This window comes from Pyxicephalus adspersus, chromosome 3, assembly GCF_032062135.1.
Source record: "Pyxicephalus adspersus chromosome 3, UCB_Pads_2.0, whole genome shotgun sequence".
NCBI classification, from domain to species: Eukaryota; Metazoa; Chordata; class Amphibia; order Anura; family Pyxicephalidae; genus Pyxicephalus; species Pyxicephalus adspersus.
Window position 1 is genome coordinate 32,538,446 of NC_092860.1, and position 21,026 is coordinate 32,559,471.

General features: G+C 35.8%; 2 protein-coding genes across 2 annotated transcripts in view; both read right to left on the reverse strand.

Annotated features, from left to right (window-relative positions):
• LOC140325407 (transmembrane channel-like protein 2-A) overlaps positions 1-1,905 on the reverse strand; it is a 34,830-nt gene extending 32,925 nt beyond the window's left edge. The window contains exon 1 of the mRNA XM_072403232.1: positions 1,884-1,905. Coding sequence (XP_072259333.1) covers positions 1,884-1,905 — 22 coding nt within the window. The remainder of the gene's footprint in view (positions 1-1,883) is intronic.
• Positions 1,906-4,879: 2,974 nt separating this feature from the next.
• LOC140325408 (transmembrane channel-like protein 1) overlaps positions 4,880-21,026 on the reverse strand; it is a 31,959-nt gene continuing 15,812 nt past the window's right edge. Inside the window, exons 12-20 of the mRNA XM_072403233.1 lie at positions 19,637-19,816; positions 19,272-19,424; positions 17,466-17,594; positions 17,023-17,090; positions 15,863-16,102; positions 8,918-9,043; positions 7,799-7,877; positions 7,610-7,703; positions 4,880-5,419 (exon numbers count right to left, since the gene is read on the reverse strand). Of these exons, the coding sequence (XP_072259334.1) occupies positions 5,304-5,419; positions 7,610-7,703; positions 7,799-7,877; positions 8,918-9,043; positions 15,863-16,102; positions 17,023-17,090; positions 17,466-17,594; positions 19,272-19,424; positions 19,637-19,816 (1,185 nt within the window). The 3' untranslated portion in view covers positions 4,880-5,303. The remainder of the gene's footprint in view (positions 5,420-7,609; positions 7,704-7,798; positions 7,878-8,917; positions 9,044-15,862; positions 16,103-17,022; positions 17,091-17,465; positions 17,595-19,271; positions 19,425-19,636; positions 19,817-21,026) is intronic.

Here is a 21,026-nt window from a genome sequence, read left to right on the forward strand (position 1 = left end):
TGTGTTATGAGATATAGAATAAGGCTTAGCTATCTAGGTACAGCACTGCATATGGAATAAGGAAGTGTGAAATAGAAGTGTGAATAGAATCTACTGCATTGAACAGAAACTAGCAATTAAGTTGTTAACAAATGACAGCAGCAGTGTGAGCCATTAAAACATGCGGATCCCCAAGACTGGAGGTCAAGATTGCAACCCAACGTGCCTGGCAGAACAAGATATTTTTTACCCAACACTTCTCATCCTTAGTTCAGTCTGCACCCCCAAGACCCCGTAGCAATGTGTGCTATCATGACCGTAGATTTACTAATGTTAGGAGATGTTCATCTGTCATGGCAGCTCTGTGCTGTGCACCATCACAGTATAAAACAATGTTTTTTCTTTCCAGCAATGTCAGTTGCACCAGCCAGGAAAACTTAGATAGCAGCAACCCCTGCTTCCCTTTAGCCGTGCAGCCTGATGTATTTTTGGCATCTTCAGCACCACTCATTGAAGCTGGGCACAGGGGATTTCGGGGCAATTGGCTCCTAACTCAGGCCTGCACTGAAATTGGCTGCTGGGACTTTAAAGCCTCTCTGCTCCCAGTCACCAGGGTCTGTTGTAGCATTTAGCTGGGCTAATCTGTGCTGGAGATTTATCATCTGATTTACTATTGCTGACCTTGCCTGTTTCTGACTTTGCCAATTTATGCTGCCTGGACCGACCTTTGCCTGTGACCCCGACTCTGCTTGTGTTTTGTCCTTGTGTACTTCGTTGGGTGGACAGATATTCTGTGTATGACCTCTGCTCTGTATTCTGGACTTGGCTCTATTGGAATCTTGGCACTGCTATCTGTGGGCTCCTGGCTTGCTGCCAGCCCATTCCCAGACACCATCCCTTGCGCAGTAAGTCCTGGGGGAATGTCTTGGGAGACATACCCAGTCTCCCGAGGCTGAGCGGGGGCTTACTAAAGGTGAGGACTGTGGTGTTAGATTGGGGGGAATGGTGTGTGGTGAGGACTGGTGCTGACCAGGGCCTTACAACTAATGCTACATTTACTACATTTTTCAAATATCTTCTTCAAAGCTTCTCTGCTGCGCATGACCGAATGAAATATAGGTTTGCTCAGCTGAGAAATACTGTTTAAGTATATTAGAACAATATTTTAAAAAGCAGCCAGTCAAACATAAAGTTATTTTATGTGATTCAGCTAATTATTATGAATATAAATGTAACAGGCGGTAGCATTCCTTTGTAGAAATACTTGATCAGAAGTAATCTGTTTGATTAGAAAATACTGTAAGTTTTCCAAACTTGTATGTATTTTGTTAGTGAACAATATTGGCCTGTATATTTTGTAAGGGATTATATGATAAATGAAACTTCAAAAAAAAACACATGTAGATCACACCTATTTAAAAGCAGAAAGTACATGTGATGAAGATGGCAGTGCCAACAACAAGGTTAATTTTAGATTGTACAATAACATAAAATACATGATGCTCCAAATTATAGGTAGCACCTGTTTACAAAATCCTGGGAGTTTAATTCATTAACAAAAAATAACAAAGAAACAGTTAACATTCCAACGAGTATACAGTCTTATGGTAAATTTTGTTTTTATTAGAAAACTCTTATGCAATTAAATATTTGTATTAAATATTATTACCAAGGGTCAATACATCATCATAAATTACTACTACTAATAAAAAAAAAAATAATAATATTGCGCTCTACAGACAACCTTATTACCTTCTGTCTGTTTCTAAGGTATGCCTTATTTACACTGCCAATTATCTAAATGTGTACATTAAAAAAAAATTAATAAAGACTTTGTAATAATTAAATGTCATGAAATATATGCAATCATTTTGTGGTATAAATGTATTACATTTGCCACGTACCTTTTTCCATAAGGATCTCCATTTTGCTTTTAAATTTCCTCACCATTGTAAATACTGTGTGAAGGCGATTCTTTTTATGGAATCCTTGGCAGCTACTAGGTTTATGTGTGAAGGTTTTGTATGGGCCTATACTAATAAGTCAAAGCATTAAGCTGGAGTCACATAATCCTACATGATGTTTAATAATAAAGTACATGTCACACCCAGCTCTTGTAAAGGACAAAGTAATATGAGCACTGGTGCTAGTCTCAAACATATGGGGCCATCCAAAATATTTAACATAGAGCCTTCATTAATGTTGGCTTCACTCCTATGTAATGTGTTAATATTTATTTAAATGCATTTACAGCCCAAGTTAACATATGTGCAGTTTTGATCCACAAGAGCGTGGGAGTTTGTTAAGGAGACCTAAAACCGTATTCTCATGGCTTTTCTGCTTTACCAAATTGTACTATTTTATTATTATTTTTAGAATAATAACAATAACAAAAAATAACATATTATTTTACTGCTCTGTTCAAAATAAAAGGACTGTTTAAAGAAAAAGTTATATGGTATATTAATATAATCAGTAGAATTTGCTCCACTGGTTAAGATCCACAGGCATGATGTACTTTTGTGGTTACAACTTGATATGAAATATCAAGATATTTAGACTTGGGCCCTTATTATAAAACAGGGACTCTGATATTTCCTCAAACATTTCCTGGAGGGAATCAATACCTGCCATTGAAACACATGGACCTGGAAGATTCCCACCAGGCAATATTTGAGGAAATGACAGATTCTCTGTTTTATAAATAGAGCCCTAAGTGATGAAATGATTTATAAATCATATATTATTCTGAAAATTGTGATTTCAATTTGTTTGCTACAAAAGGTTTAAAAAAATGATCATCAAGGATTTCTATCATTTATTTCCTAGAGGTTGCTCAGTGTTGATGTTGGTGTTGTCACTATTTACAACAAAAATCCTATTAGGTCTATTATGACCAAGTCTGGTTTCTGAATGAACCCTAAATTAAAATTAAATTAAAAAATGTACAAAATTGTTTAGAAAAAAACTATTTATGTCCCATATAGGATATGACTGATAAACAATCCGTCTCTCTATTCATATTTTGATGCCTTAGCAATATATAAAGCATGATCAAACAATATACAGAAGTTTTTGTGCAAACATAACAAGTGAATTCCTGGAATGCTTTAAAACACATTGGATATTTTTCAATTTTCAGATTAGGAATTAACATTAAAGCACCAGTATTTTTTGTGTCATGGTGTATGGACACAACACATTATTGTATTGTTTATGTGAAAATTAAATCTGAAACGATTACTAAATTAAAAAAAAAACAAATGTAGAAATAATATAAAATCCTCTTTGTTGGATTATTTAGATTTCACATAGTTTGTCCTGATCCTCAGTATTGATTTCTGCTCTGTAAACAATCCTGATGTATTGTGTTTAAATGTTAATGTGACATATTACATTTCATCACCTTCTGCTCAAACTTGCAACTGCTTTGTAACTAGCAGCCAAAAATTACCATGAACATTTTAAACCAGAGCCTCCTATAGACTGACTAAGTTTAAAGGCGCTTTATTAAAAACTATTTATTTAAATCATTATGGCAACATAATTTGCAGTAAAGTATTCTAAGCTACTTTTATATGTTTTGAATATATTCATTACTTTTATTGTGAATAGCTTACTTGAAACAGCATAATCTTTCCACCCCTACCCCCTAATAGCCACTGCTCAAGGGAATATTCTCACCAATGTGATTAAAATGTTTATACAATTTGGTGTGGTGATTTTTGTCTACCTTATATATATAAATTTATTGGGGGTTGAATTACTTAAAGTGGGCATGTACCAAGACTACGGATATTTTCTACAATTTTTTTGCATATTGTTAACAAGTAGTAAAATAGTATTACAATTTTCCTGATGGCATCACAGATGAGTTAAAAAAAACATTCCTACAGAGTGGTCTGATGTGACCACTTAAGATCCACAGTCTGTCATATTCCAAGGTTTTATAGCAATATGTATTTTTATTTCCTAATTACATGGATAATGTTCTGTGCAATCCATTAGTGTAGTGACTGGAATATAGCATCATTATTATTACATATAAAAAACCTATTATTCTAAAACGTATGTACAGACAATTTGTTCGTCATTTGTGACTATTTTATTTTCATCCAAAAAATGTAACACAAGAAGTTATGGGAAATCACCTTTATTAGTTGCCTTGGGTTTTCCCATAACAGGCGTCTGCACTGAAATATTTTCCCTAATCTCTTGTTTATAGACAACTCTGAAATGTTGTTTCCCATCACTTTTTTGTTTCAATCAATACAGTTGTCACTAGTACAAATAGAAGAATGAATCTCATCTATGGAAACACAGACAATAAAAACTTGATGGAAAGTATAAACTTTTTCTATCTTTCCAAAAAAAAAAAAAAAGTTTTGTCCTTATAAAAAACTTTAATGTATATAGAAAGATATGATTGGTTCTGGTGATATGGTCCTTTCAAATACCCAGGGTATAAAAATTATAAATTACAAAGATAAAATAAATTCAAACTTCAATCTACATCTCATGAGACTAGCAATCGTAGGCACAGTGTCCTAGATCAGTAGCCGCCAACCGATGGTCTGCAGACCACGTCTCCCGTGCAGATTGTAGGCCAAAGACCACCTACCCACTCCCCCATGGCAGGTTCTGTCATTATGACATCACTTTGGGAGAGGTTTCTTCCCCTTTGAGTGACACATTGCTCCCCGTGCATACGAGGTCCAGGGTCTGTGCATTTAGTGGTCCGTGGGTCAGAAAAGGTTGGGGACCACTGCCTTAAATCTCACACTGCATATATACAGCTAAACATTCATACAACTATACATATATGCATTATACAGGGTTTTGCCTTCTCATATCAGAAAGTGTGCTTGTATTTTCCAGGAGAAATGTATTACTGCTTGGATACAATCCCTAACATTCCAAGCAAATCTCTATCTTTTTAGTCCACCTACAAAAAATACAAAAATGATAACATATCCTAAAGGAACATATCACTAACTGCTTAAAAATGTATTACATAAAATCACAAATAGTTTACATTTATACAGACAAAACACAGATATAAAGAGGTCCATAGGGGTTAAATATTGAAATTTTTTATAACATTCTTGCCTAGATATCAAACTCAGGAAAAACAACTGAAGATTTTTCCATTATGGTTTATTCTTTAAAGTATTAGCGTTGCGCTCATCAATATAAGACAAATACAAATGTATTACAAAGATTCCAGAAACTTCTTTCAGTTATCAATATCCAGATTGTCACCAAAAAAAGTTTTGCGATATGCTATTCTTCACCTTTCTGGATTTCTGGGTATATCCTGGACTTTAGGAAGACACAGGAGGCCCTTTAGTTGGTGGTGGTTTAGTCACAGCTATACGAGGAGGAACTTCCAGATTTTTCCCTTTAGCACCTGGATTTTCATTCTTATTGGGCCCTCCCCCTAGAATACAAAAACCATAAGTAATGAATCAACATATCTACCGAAATTATTCTCCATAGTTCATATGTTTTACTAATAATACAACAATACCAAGCTTACACATTTTAAATTGTGACAATAATCAAAGACTAAGTGCAGGTATCTGATACTATATTCTCTTATAGCTAATAATAAAAGTAAAACAAATGTAATTTATTCATTTCTACCTAATATGGAATATTTTTCACCAAGTGTGGCATATGTGCAGCATTTGTAAATAAAATGTGTGATTTCTGCACATGTGATCCACTTTGGTATGTTCCCTATAGAGCTGGGGGCAAGTGCGTTCTTCACATTCTGATATCTACCATGCATGTCCAGGTTATTATTATTATTATTATTATTATTATTATTATTAATAATATTATTATTAACCACCTGGGCGTTACACTGATGTCTAGATTTCTGTACCAAAAGCGGTACACTGTTTTTCATGAAATTTTTTTTTAAATTGTAGACCTGTAACTTACAGAAAAAAATTAAATAAAAGACACAAAAATCAGCTTAAACAAGAATACATAAATAAATGAAAAATACTGAAAATGCGATAATTCGGTATACTGTACAGTAATAATATAGTCCAACGTTACATACCTATAGACAAAACCACATAAATATATTTTGTATTATTTTGTATTGGATTGGATACAGGACTTTGTATCGACGGGCGCATGCACGGACATCATCAGGAATCGCCGAGGGACGCGTATGCGTGTTCTAATTCTTTCCAAACTTCCATGCAAAAAGTGTTAATTTTTTTGCATGGAAATTTATTTTAGATTGTAGGCTATAATTCACCGAATTACTCAATAATTACTTATAATTCACCGAATTACCGCATAACTCACCGAAATATGTCCAAAATTTTATATATTTAAAAATAAAAAATTTTTTATAAAACATAAAAAAAATCTATAAAAAAAAGTTTTTAAAAAAAAAAATAGTGTATAATGTAATGTACCTGTACAGTAGCTTATATATATATATATTATGTAAGGATTTCTTTGTATTGGACTCAATACAGCTTTTTTGTATTGAGTTCAATGCAAAGGATTTAGAATTTCCCGCCTCCCGCCCGCACCGACGCATGCAGCGACGTCACCGGCAAACCCCAGTGATCGTCACTGCACTCGCCGGATGAAGAAAGAAGAATGAAGATGTGTCCGGAGAAGCTGCGGGGAGAAGGTGAGTATTTTTTTTTAGCGATCGACGCTGGAACAGAACGGATCATCGCAGCAGGGACCAGGTAAGTGAGGGGATTTAAATACTGAGAAAAGTTCGGGTTTATCGATTTTTGCAAAATCGATAAACCCGAACCAAGATCGGGTTTAACGGTCGGGTGGTTAATAAACAATAAATAGGATTTATATAACGCCAACATCATACACAGCGCTGTACATTAAATAGGGGTAGCAAATGACAGACAGATACAGACAGTGACACAGGAGGAGGAGAGAACCTTGCCCCAAAGAACTTACAATCTATCATGGTCATATTTAGTCTAATAATTAACACCACCTATATGACAATGTACTATTTCTTGTAAATGAGCACTTAGCACTAATCATGAGCTGAATGTTATGCATGATGACTAAGGTATACTGCTGCTGCCTACATCACCTAACATTCCTGACATTCAAGCCCAGGAGAAAAATGTAACTTGCTTTGTTAACATTTCAATGTTATATTTTACATTTAAATGCACCAAATTATTTAGCTTTACTCATCTCTTCTACGCCACATTTTATACATGGGGAAAACTAAAATGCCATTTTACTTGGTTACCTGCTATTTGTAGTGCTGGTATCCATACAAATATCATGTATTTAATGTAAACACCTGTTGAAATAAAGCAGCACACATGCCATTGGCACATTTGTCTTCCCATTAAAAAGGAGAAAGAATTGGTCAGGTCAAGTAAAATATTACAAATAAGTTGGAGAATGTTTAAAAGCCAGTCTATATCCATCAGCATTTGAGATACTATAAATTAAAGATATCGATTATCAAAGATATTGTTAATGTAGAACTTGTCTTTATGCATACCTTTTTCATTGCCCTAATTTCACAGGTTTAAAATATTTGTATTACTGTATCAATGTGCTCTTCTATTCTGAACATTAATAACAAAAGTTATTTCCATATTCCTACCAGGGGGGTTGTCTTTACTGGCATCTTGAGACTCAGCTGATTCTGTTGCCTTCTCTGCTGCTTTTTTACTGCGCTTTTTATTCTCTTCAGCTTGCTAAACCAGATGTCAAACAAATTCAAAGGATTATCATCAAACATCTAACAGATTTGCAAAAATATTGTCCAAAAACAGATCAGATCTATACTTACACTCTGCAGTTTTTTCTTGAGCTCTAAAATCGAAGCTTGGTATCCTTTTGAAGTTGCATTTAGATAGTAGATGCTCATACTGTGTAAAAAAAAGTAATTGGTGAATATTTTAATAAAAACTTTTATTGTGAATATCGCAATAAACTGCAACTTACAAAGAAAAAATTGAATATATTAATACATTGATAACATCTGTCAGAGACTGACATAGATAGATCTAGGGTCACACCTCTCAGACCGACCACCAAGGGCAGAATACACGGAGTCCTGTAAACAGACTTCCATCAGGGAAGGTACTGCTTGTACAGGCTTAGCTGGTAGATTGGAAGAACACAGTGTTTTGTCCATCTCTAAAATTGGAGAAACATACTTTAACTCCCATTAGTTTATGCTAAGTTTTGCCTTCCTAGTACAGGTTGGTATTCAAAAACCGGGCAACCTCCAGTCCTAAAAAGTGCTGGATTTTCGAATATTCCGGATTTTTGAAGGGTATATATGCCGTATAAAATAAAATAACACTAAATAAAATGACACTAAATGAAAAGCAAATACATTTTAATGTTCACCAACTAAATAAAACATTTTTACAGAATTTTAGTTTAACCAAACAAAATAGTGCCCAGAATTATAATCATTACTGTACCCTCGAAAGAAAGCTTAGTAGCAGATGGGCTGTCAGAATGATCATCTTCATGACTGACAGTAACAGCATCCTCAGCAACAGGAACAGCTTCAATTTGTGGAAGGAAAGCAAGTCCTAACAGCTGATTCTGGAGTACTGCACCATCAAAACCTAAACAGAGACTCCAGAAAACAGTGTAAATTTTTTAAAAAAAGCCCTGAAATCCATGCTGGAAAACTGAAGGGCACGGATTATTGAAGGCCGGATTTTTGAATGTCAACCTGTAGAACATATGAGTAACTTCAGAGACTGCAAATTTTGAGAACCTGTAAATAAAAGTAAATTGTTCTCAGCTAAACTACCCAAGGAAAAGGCATCAAAAGTACAATAATCCTTGCACATCCTTACTTGTGTGGGATATTAAAAAAGATAGGTGGCTCAGCTCCAGCTAATGCTGGTGCTATTTATTATGGACATTGTTATTTTTTTGAACTTACACCATGAGTAGGATAAAAGGTAGAATGAGTCCTGGGTTTGAAGCATAGCTGAATACTTTAGCAAACCATGCAGGGAAGTCATTGTCCAGGGTCTCCTGTATAACTTCATACATTCTTTGCTTTCCACTAATAACAAAGAAGATTGAAGAATAAAAGTACATAAGTGGATAGTAAATAAAATAATTCAAGTCATCTGTACACAAACCATGTATTGCTGCATATCAGTGGTTATATCCTCTTATGCATTCCAAAATTTTAGATTAATCTGTGCTGTTTCTTGCAGTGATGTAGGAGTTGGAGGATTGGATCAATTATTAGTATATATAGTAAACCAATTCAATTTAGCATTCAAGGTACCGGCACCATATTCACAATGTAAAAACTTCAAATGTTCATCTTTCTCTTTTTGCTAGTTTTAAATAGACCTGAGCAACTTCCACTGTTTTTTGTTTCTATTTAGTTCAGACAAAAAATCTTCAGCTGCTTTGTAAATAATTGATAAATATAAAATCTGGGTGTTTAATGAATGGATATACAACTGCCTCTAAATAAGCCTAATCTCTGTGCATTGCTATACTACATTATATCAGCGCTGCATAATATGTTGGCGCTATATAAATCCTGTTTATTAATATTAATAATAATAATAATAAAATTAATAATTATATGTCCCAGAGCCAGGGACCATGCTTGTCAGAGGTTCCTTCACATAGTATATGCACATGTATATAACAAGAACCTCTTTTATTATACATGAAACAGATTAGTTTTTTTGTGCTTGGTTTCCTTTTGTACAGCAATACAAATGCAAATATTGAAAATATTTAAAAAGTTTGGACTTTAAAAACTTTAGGACCAATACTTTAAATGTAATCCAACATTGTCCAGCTGTCTGTAAATATTAACTGTGGTACCAAAGGCAAAATTATAGCGTATCTATAGCGAGTCTTAATATTCTGTACAATTTCTCCAATGTAACATTAAAAATATTTACAACAGAGGATGTAAGACCCCAATCAATATCTACATCTGGTAATATATTTGTTTGTTGCATTTAAATAACCCAAAGATGTACCAGCATCATACAAAACCAATATATATCCAAAATACATGTATGGCCATTTCCCAGACCTTCAGTAAATGCTGAGCACAGCACATTAAGCTTGTGGTGTGAATATATGAACAACAGTGCCCCATAGTGGATATTTAGTAAAACACACTGCTTGACATAAAAAAGTAGAAAAAAACAATGTTCCTATTGTTTGATACTTTTGTTATTATGTTTTCTCGAAATGCACATATTTGTTAAAAAAATTACATATATTAGGTATTAGATTTGTCAATTAATTATTGATAATACTTTTATTTTATTGGAAATATAAAAGGATTTGAGCATCAGTTACATTGTTTTTTTTCTATTCTATTCTTATAATACACCCTAATGTTCTAAAATATCAAGTAAACTAATCAAATTTAAATGTATTAATTAAAATAAGTTTATGTAAAAAAGCCATGGCGTCTTATGCATGTTACTCTGCTTACAATTCAAAATCTATTATTTACAAATTAAAATGAATGTAAGCTTCAATAATTGGATATAAAAGTGACACTAAACAAGTCTTGAACAACTCATATATCTAAAAATGCTGTAAAGTAACAAGTGATGAAGTCAAACTGGTAAAAGTTCCTAGTGAGATCAGAATAGTAATCTCAGTGTCCATGTGTAAATTTATGGAAAATAATCTAAGTAAAGTCTAAATGTAAAATGGGTTTTAATATAGAGATGCTTTGTACAGGTTTTCAGTACAGATATATGTGAGCTGGACAGTCAATGAATTGAAGTACTATGGATATATATTATTACACAGTATTTATATAGTGCCAACATAATATGCAGTGCTTTACAAAGTCCCTAGACAACTCACAAGCTGTCCCTCAAAGGAGCTCACAATCTAATGACCTTACCTCAGTCATATGTCTTTATTAAAGTCTAAGGTCAATTTAGGGGGGAAACTAATTACCTAACTGCATGTTTTTGGGATGTGGGGGGAAACCTGAGTACCCGAAGGAAACCCACACAAACACAGGGAGAACCTGCCACCATGCTGCTCTGTGTTTGATATTATTGACATTATATTTGTTCATTTATTGGGGCACGCATTGTTGACAAACTGTGAATTTTTTAAAAAGTTTGAGATCTTTATGATGCTCTAAATCAACAGACAGATGCTAAAGCTACATGCATGATTGTAAATCATAACTTTTATAAACATAACAATATAACATTATAACAATAATAGTATACTGTGATATAAAACAAATACATTCACAGTTGTGTATTAAAGCTTTAAAGTAAGTCATAGGTTTTTCTTTTATTATTTGTACCAATATTCGTATATTAGTTACACATAAGATACAAATAAATATGTTACCATGTTAATTACCATGTTAATTTTTGTTTATTTCAAAGATTTGCATTTTGACACACAGTCCTTAATTTTAGAGATATATTCTTTTAAAAGTCTTCTGAATAAAATCCCCTAGAGGGTCCCAAGCCTCCTATTTATATAGCAATTGCAATGCAATAAAATAAATTCCAAAGCTGACAGAGGTAATTAATAGCTTTTAATAGTCTTTCTCGAAATGTTTAATATGTTGGGACCCTCAAAAAGCTTTAAAGTCTTAGGGAACCCCTACTAATTTTTATGCTCTGCCCAATTTATGGTACATTAGCCTGGTGGCCAACAGGATGAATACATCCTATATACAGTATTTATAAACAGTATAAACAGGATTTATAAAGCGCAAACATATTATGCAGCACTGTATAATAAATAAGGGTTGCAAATGACACACAGATACAGACAGTGACTTGGGAGGAGGAGAGGAATGAAGAACATAGACTTCTGATTTCCACCTGATCATCATCTTCATAACTTCACTGAAAGTTATCAGCTCAAGTTATCAGAAATCAGAAAAATTAGAATATTTTTGCATGTATTGAACAGATAAAACAAACACTTTCAATCGTATACTTAGCAAGTAAGAGAAATCAATGTTAGGGTTTACATACACTTTAATGTAATGCAGAAAACCCATACAATGCTAATAAAACTTCAGAACCAGTGTAATCCCTATGCAGATATTGTTATGTTGTGCTTTTTATAATGCAATTCACAGCACTATTTGCTGTATCCTGTCACATCACCTGTCAAAAAAAGCTAATGGTCTTCTGAAATCTGCCACAGTGATTGTAAAGAACAGAAATAATGTGTTTTTAATGTGTTACGACACATTATACACAAGATGAAAAAAAAAAATAAGTGGTGTAATTTCAATAAATTATCATATCAAAAAAGCTGCCATTTCAGATAAAGAGAAACTGCACTAACATTTGCAAAAGTTCCAGTTATCAGCAATTGTTAGGCCCTCTAAGGAAATACATATTAAGTACCATGTTTGTACAGACAAGTCAGTTTAAATGTTAAAAATAGATTAATAGTCATAATAAATCCTAAATAATTATTTACAGGATAGCAGGAAAAAAACACCAGTAATGTATTTCCAAATTCTGATCTCCAGAAGCTTGGAACACCAAGCAGGTGGACAGGGATGTGCTACATTTGACTCGCATTTAAAAACATATCTTTAGGCACTTTAAAGAATACTTTACATGTAGTTTAAAAGATTTGGCGGAGGTATGAGCTGAGGCGCAGAAACTAAGGAACTCCCCAGTGTTCACCAGAGCACCCCACAAGGAGTGATGGACTTTGCTGCGGATGGCGCCCAGGTTGCGGCCCTCAGACACACCCGTGCAGAAGGCAGCTGACCATAAATGGAACCGAAGCAGGACCAGGGCAGGTGGCGAACGATTGAAGTAAAAGAAGCCAAGGTCAGAACCAGGGAATCAATACTTTACCTTTTCCGTACCTTTTGCAAAGGCACGGAAAGTCAGTCTGAACACAGCTTATATAGTGAGGGTTGCAGGTAGGCTGGGTGGGGACTGAATGAGCAGGTGCAGATAAATCAGCTGAAAAAGTCGGGCGATGCCTCTACCTCCAAGGCCTGGACAGAGCAGCCTGAAGCAAGGTAAGGAGACAAAGTGCTGCTGATCTGACATATCTCTGGTGAACAACAAGTACCAGATCAGCTGTGCTGCTGATCTGTGACAGTACCCCTTCTCCTAAGCCCCCTACTTGTAAGAGATCCCCCCGGCTTTTTGAGAAACTGCCTATGAATATCTTCACCAGCAGTGGGGCATGAAGATCTGCGTGAGATACCCAAGATCGTTCTTCTAGACCATAGCCTTTCTAATGGACCAGATATTGCAGTTTGCCATGGAGCAGTCTAGAATCAATGATGGACTCCAATTCAAACTCTTCCTCAGAATCCACCTGGACAGGAGCAGGAGGAGGAAATTTGTGGGAATAATGATTGAGAATGAGTGGCTTCAGGAGAGACACATGAAAAGAGTCGGGATTCAGAAGACTGCAGGGCAGCTGCAACTTATAGGTCACCTGATTAATCTGGGACAAAACAGGGAAGATTCCAATAAAATTTGTAGATAGGAAACAAAGACTTATATGCTTGGTAGGCAACCAGACCTTATCTCCTGGTGCAAATCTGGATAGAGTGCTCTTCTTTTTATCTGCCCATTTCTTGTGGCAAAGAGAGGATTTATGCAATTCCCTCTGAGCATATTCCCAGATTTCATGGAAGCTGCCTCTGACTTCTGGGGAGGCCAGAACTTCTGAACCAGAAGGAACAGGAGGAGATACTGTGGGGTGATACTCATAGGTCAGTAAAAAAGGGCTGAAACCAGTGGATTCGCTTACACGGCTGTTTTTGGGCAAACTCAACCCAAGGAAGTATTTCACTCCAATTGTCCTGCCTGGCTGATACATAGGGATGGAGAAATTGTTCCAGGCACTGACTGACTCTTTCAGTCTGATCATTGGACTGTGGATGGAAGGCAGAAGAGAAATCCGCAGGTTTTCTGCAAGCCCTTGGTGACCGGCAACCTTAAAATTATGACCCCATGCAAGGATATGGGAATGAAGAGACTTTTTTACGAATTGTTTTCCAGGAGGAATTCCGAAAGGTTCTTTGTTCCTAGTCCCAGGGGTGAAAGGTAAGTGTGAAATCAAAACTAGAGAAAAACAGGGCCCAGCGAGCCTGCCGTGGATTAAGTCTTTGGGCAGATTGCAGGTACAAGAGATTCTTGTGATCGGTGTAAATCGTGACGGGGAAGAGAGCTCCCTCCAGAAGATGACGCCATTCCTCCAGTGCAAGTTTCACAACCAGTAGTTCTCGATCCCCTATTGTTTAAATCCTTTCTGCAGGTCAAAGCCACAGGAACGCAGTTTACCAGAGGTGTCTTGCTGGGAGAGAACAGCCCCTACAGCGGAGGCATCAACCTCAAGAAAGAATGGCTTACTTGGGTCAGGGTGCATTAGGACAGGAGCTGATGTAAAGGCCTGTTTCAAGACATCAATGGCTCGAAGAGCCTCCTTAGGCCACAACTTGCAGTTGGCCCCCTTCCTAGTAAGAGCTGTGATGGGAGCCACAATGGAAGAGTAATCCTTAATAAACTGTTTATAGTAATTATAGAAATGTTTGCATTGCTTTTAGTCCTTGTGATAATGGCCACTTCAGAACAGCAGAAACTTTTCTAGGATTGGAGACAATATAACCCAGAAAAGGCACTTCAGGGAGTTCAAAGGGACATTTATCCAATTTGGCCTCTGGCGCAAGGAACAGAGAGCAGATTCAGCAGACGCTGCCCAATCTGGATCATCATATAGAGGACCAAGTGCCTGTAAGAATGAATCTACAGAAAGAAGGGAAGGATTACAAGGTAGCAAACTGAAAGCCCTGGACTGAGGATCACCTTGCAATAGGGACATCACAAGGGAAACTCACTGGGAGGTATGAGCTGAGGCGCAGAGTCTAAGGAACCACCTGGTGTTCACCAGAGCACACCGCAAGGAGTGATGGACTTTGCTGCGGACGGCGACCAGGTTGCCGCCCTCAGACTGTAGTACCAAATCGATAGGTAATCTCAAAAACCAGAGCATGACCTGAGGCTTCACCAGCAGGAGCCTCAGGTAAGCACATCTATTGCAAAGGCAAGGAATGTCAGTCTGAACACAGCCTAAATAGCGATGCAAACAAGCAGGCTGGGCGGGGACTGAATGATCAGGTGCAGATAAATCAGCTGGAAAAGTCCAGCGACGCCTCTACCTCCAAGGCCTGGACAGAGCAGCCTGAAGCAAGGAGACAAACCGCTGCTGATATGACATATCTCTGGTGAACAACAAGTACCAGGTCAGTTGTGCTGCTGATCTGTGACATTTTCACACTTTGCTTGGTTGCCTGCAACGGTCCATATTAATTTGTAACATGGGGGGACCCTTTAAATAATTTTGAGGTCTTGGTAAACCTCTGCTATAATTTATTTATCCACATCTCAGGATACATTAGTGTGATGGTCAGTAGGAGTAATACATCTTACATCGCTGGCTTACATACAAATTCAACTTAAGAACAAACCTACCTATCTTGTATGTAACCTGTGGACTATCTGTATTGTAAGATGAGGACAAGCCTTAACAATTCTTTTGAACTGAACCTAGTTAACTAGGTCCTATTGAGGTAGGTACTATATAACTGTAGTACATATTTGTTGGTACATTTAAGGGAACTTGAACAAATAGGTTGTATATCATGTGGTCACCTTTACAGCCAGATTATGTCTAGAATACTACCAAACCTTTGGTAAATTCTCTCTATAGATCTATGCCCTGGTTATAGCAGAAATTTAGCAAATACAGTCTGCCATGGCCTTGAAAACATATCTAGCAGTGGTATTAAAGTTTGATCTGTTCTGCCCTGTAAACAAAGGTAACTTTGAAAAAGTAATATATAGATGACATCTGAAAATACCTGAACGGCCCACAGTCAAACGATGGTGGGATAGAGACAATGGTATAGATAACTGGCAACATAGCCAAAAAAAGAATAAAAAGTAACATAGCCATGTAGAAGTTGTTGGATCTGGAGGCTTTAAAGACTCTTGCATGAGGAACATTGCAGCACATTACAGCCCAACACTGTAAGTACATTGACGTATGGAGACGGAATACATTGATGGCAGGGAGGCATGGGGCATAAAATGATCCCATCCTAAAAAAAAAGAACAAATAAATATGAAAAAACTGTGATTTCCTACTATGAAACATACCATATGTTTTCTTGATTACAAATAACAATTAGCAAATAATTCACCTATAAGGCTAAGCCTATCCTCATTAATTAAAGTACTAATCTAGAATACATTTATTTTCCTGTTGTAATCCATAAACCTAAAACAGTCTCACCTATTACCAATCCAAGCACAGCAAAGGACCAGCAGATTCATGGGTTATGTGTACGACCAGGACCTTTGTAAATCCTAGAATTTCTATGAAGGAGTGAAGCAGTACATGTGCAAACAGGTCCAAACTTCTCACTTCTTGTTGTAGACAGAGTTCAGGAGGTAGCATTAAGTTTTTCCAACAAGGTAGAACATTTCCATCATAACATGAGATTCTACATCCTAATCCTTGCCAATTATTTCTCTTACTATCCATTACATCCCCATATCAAGATCAGTTTCTTTAGGCAAGGCATTTTGACTGTGAGGCATTTGATTGAGACATGCCAACTACTACAATACAATTCAATACCCAGAGACATTTCTTTGCACAACCTAGAAAATGTGCCTCGAAGAATATAACTGTACATGTAACACTAATTAATTTTAAATCACCAGTACTGCCAAGAGGATAAAACAAGACAATAAGACATGACCTGATTCCATTTTTCTATTATAGATAGCAATGACTGTGACTTAACAGAAAATGCAAACAGCACAGCAATTATCAATTAGCCTTTTTTTGGCACTGGTCTTAATTATCACGATGGCATGATCAAAAATAAAAGATTCCCTGAACTTTTAGGCTATTTTTAAATATAATAGAATCGTTTTCCTTTTTTGATTTTCTTATCAGGTGACAAAGAAAACTAAGTTTTGTTCCCAAATGTTTTCTTTTCATGGTACTTACCAGATCATTCCTTGATTAAAAATTAATCCCAACACATTTCCACTTATATCAAATTCACAATAGGATGGCTGCAGATATAAAGCAAAATATTTTAAAATATATAAATATAAGGTGCCACATATAATGCACACGATTACATGTCTGCTTAGAAAGATAAGACATAAGGAGTATGGAGCTGTGCATACAGCTCTATACATTGTTACAACTGATGAATCCGCTTGTAAAGGCTGCGAAACATCTTCAACATTACAAAAACAAATCCAGTAAAATGTAACTACTACTAGATATACAATAACCTGCATAAATTAGAACTTTTTCAGACATATTAGCCCTTATTTATTAAAGCTTTCCAAGACTGGAAAAGATAAACTACCATGGAACCTGGGTTATCCAGCAAAACTGTAAATTAAATAAGAAATAATAAATTATATGTGAATACATACCCATCCATATTCCAGATCCCAACACCAACAGTAGTTAAAAAAACGTACAAAAACTGCTTGTAAGAAATCTCCAGTAAGAATGGTCACATATGTAGTCATTATATCATTGACCGTTAGTCGAACAAATTCCTGGAATATTGACAAACAAAATTTGTAAAAATGGTCATTGAGTTAATTTAGTGCTTATTTAGCTGACACTTTAACCACACTTTATTATTAAACTATATCAATAAACAGAGGGTGGACTAAGTCGTCACTCTTCAAGTCCAAGTCGAGTTCCCAAGTCAAGACACTTCACTTATCCCCATTTTTCCCCATATAGAAACAGAGCTCTGATCCTGTTCTTGAGCACACAATTGCATTCTAAGTCCATGGATTTCTGCTCTGACAGCTGAAGAGGCAAAGGAAGGAAGGCAGTAAGGCTTTTGTAACACAGCGAGAAAACGTATAATGCAGGAAAGGTGGGGAGAAAGGTGGTGTTATGTTACAGAAGACTCACTGCCTTCCTCCCCACCTTTCTTGCATTATAAGTTTTCTCCTGTGACAGCTGAAGGGGAGGGGGGCTCGTAACAAGCCTCACTGCCTTCATCCCTTCCCCCATCAGCTGTCAGCAGAGAAAGCAAGTCACAAGTCGAGTTGCAAGACGCTGAGAAAAACCCCCGAGTCGAGTTGCAAGTCATTCATCAGGTGACGTAAGTCGGAATCGAGTCCAAGTCACGCGACTCAAGTTCCAACCTTTGTCAATATATAATATAAATATTTGCTGCTGCTGTTACCCGGTATGTTCAGTAAAGCAGAGACAATTGCTTTTGTTGAGACAGAAAACAAAGGTAAATTTCAAACAAATGTGTAAATCACTGTTTCTCAACCGGGGTTCCTCCACGGGTTGTTAGGGGTTGATGAGCACTTAGCTATCAGTAAGTGTGACATTCTTCTCAATGGCCAGCAATGTAAGAAGTATTTTTCCTACTGATCACCACAGTAATGTACTGTGAACTGTGGATATAGTATTTATACCAGGGTTCCCCAAAGACCTGAAAGTTATTTCTAGGGGTTTCCTTATGTTAAAAGGGTCAAGAAACACGTGTAAATGAACAACATAAAGTACAGGCAATAACAACAATATATTGGCCAGATCATTTTATTACTTTCTGGGAATTCTTGTTCAGAAAGTAACTAGCTTGGTAAAATGACATAGTAGTTTTTTATTTAAACATTTTGGTCAGGCTAGTTTTACCATTACAACAAGATATTCAGAGGAACCTTTTTTAACAATTTTAACATTTCCACCATTGGACCCAAAGACAGTTTTAACATGCTTGACATTTATCGTGTGAATGTGATCATCCATTGATTTATTTAAATGATTAATGTTTTTGAATTTTCAAACTTGATTTTTACTATTTTTTCAGTTATTTATTCTTGATTTTTAAATTGTGATTTTGGAAGTTAAAAAATAAAATGCCTTTTTAATTATAGATGTAATTATGTTTGTTACAGTTGATACCTGTTGTCTCAAAAGTTCCTAAGGAAGCTGAATAGCCAAACGCAATAAAATTGAGACGTACAGTGATGTATAATGTTTGTGTGTATATTTCTGAAAAATGTCATAGATACATCTCATGATTTTAATGTTTGAATATATTATGATATTTATTGAATTGAAGTTGCATTTGTGTAGATAGAAGGTACCTTTAAAGTCCAAATATGTGAAAAAAATTGTATGTGTAAATATATTTACTTGGATGTGGTACTTATATACCATAATTTCCTCAAATTCATTTATTCACTTTTACCATTACTAACCTGGCCCACCATTGTTTCCCAACATGGTCCTCGAGGAACATCTGCTGGGTCAACAATGAAAGGAAGACCTGTTGAATTTTCTGATTGTGATGCATTAAAAAGATTTGCATACCACATTGTCATGTTATGTTGCACAATCTTTTCTTCTTGACGCTAAAGAAAGTGAAAAAGAACTCTTTTTAGACAAATGTAAGATATATCTAAATATATATAAGAAAATATAAAACTTTAGGTTATTACAAAACCTAAAAAATTCTTAACAGTTCAAGGGTGCTAACAAATTTACAAGATATCATTTAGGAAATACAGGACAATTTACTTTTTATATGAATAAGTTATGTAAGGTATATTTCCTTTAACTATACCTTTAGATTTATTTCATCCATTAGAGCAATCAGGAAGGTGTACAGGTTGCCCAGGAATAAAGCAAATATACGTCCCAGTTGCCACCTTAATGCTATACGTGGGTGATAATTTTCCAATCCACTGACCACATCAAACATTGTTGGACAAAACATTCCTAGCAGAGACATTACTGTATTTACCTATCACAACAAGAAGAACAAATATATTAAATTAAATACAGTAATACATAGTCATCACTAGCCTAATCTCTATATTTAATGTGAGGACAAAGTAACGCAAAAGGCAGGTATGATGTGAAAGGTTTAGTAGTCTTTATCAATACCCATTTTATTGATATCAGATCTCCAAATTACACAGGTCAACATGTCATGTTCATCAGATATAATTTTATTTTGGTGCAGACTTAAAATCTGTGTTCAGTTTTTCTCTAGCACATCTAGTTTTTGTAATGCAGCTAATTATAAATTGTGTAAAATTTGTTATAAATAGCCTTAACATATTACAACATTTAACAAAAGTTTTATTTTTTAAGGTTAGAGACCACACTAACTGCGATTGATTTCATTTGTCATCATGCCTAGAAATTGCCTTAATGATCCAGACAGTTTCTTTTATGTGTGTGGTTTATTCACGACGAAAGCACAACGTCGCCAAACTACCACAGAACTTAAAAAGATATACAAATTATATTTCGGCTGTCCACTTGGTGACCAGGATAAATCTTGGACTCCGCATGTCATCTGTACCAATTGTTCAAACAGACTGTGTGACTGGCTAAATCGGCATAAAGCAGCAATGCCATTTGCAATCCTGATGGTGTGGAGAGAACGGCGAGACCATCTAATTTACTGCTATTTTTGCCATGTCAACAAAAGTGGAATCTCAGATAAAACTAAGCAAAAAATTGTATATCCCAGCCTTGATTCTTCAATTAGGCCTGTTCCCCATGATGATTCATTGCCGGTTCTGGTACCACCACATGATGGACTTGCTTCTGTAGAAGGTGATGGGGAATGCGCTGGAGTTGCAGCCAGTTACAACCCTGAATCATCTGATCCTGATTATTTGGCCGATGAAGATTCAGAACCAGAGAGAGCTGAATGATCTTGTTTGTGATCTAAATCTCTCTAAAGACAAAGCAGAACTTCTTGCTTCAAGGCTTAAACAGAAGCACTTGCTTGCAAAGGGTGTATTTGTAACCCACTACAGAAAAAGAAATCATAACTTGACAACGTTCTTCACTAGTGATGGCTCACTGTGCTACTGTCATGATATAAATGCACTCTTTAACAGTTTGTCACAAGAGCATGTCCCATCTGAATGGCGTATCTTCATTAATTCCTCTAAAAAAAGCTTGAAAGGAGTCTTACTGCATAATGGTAATTCCAA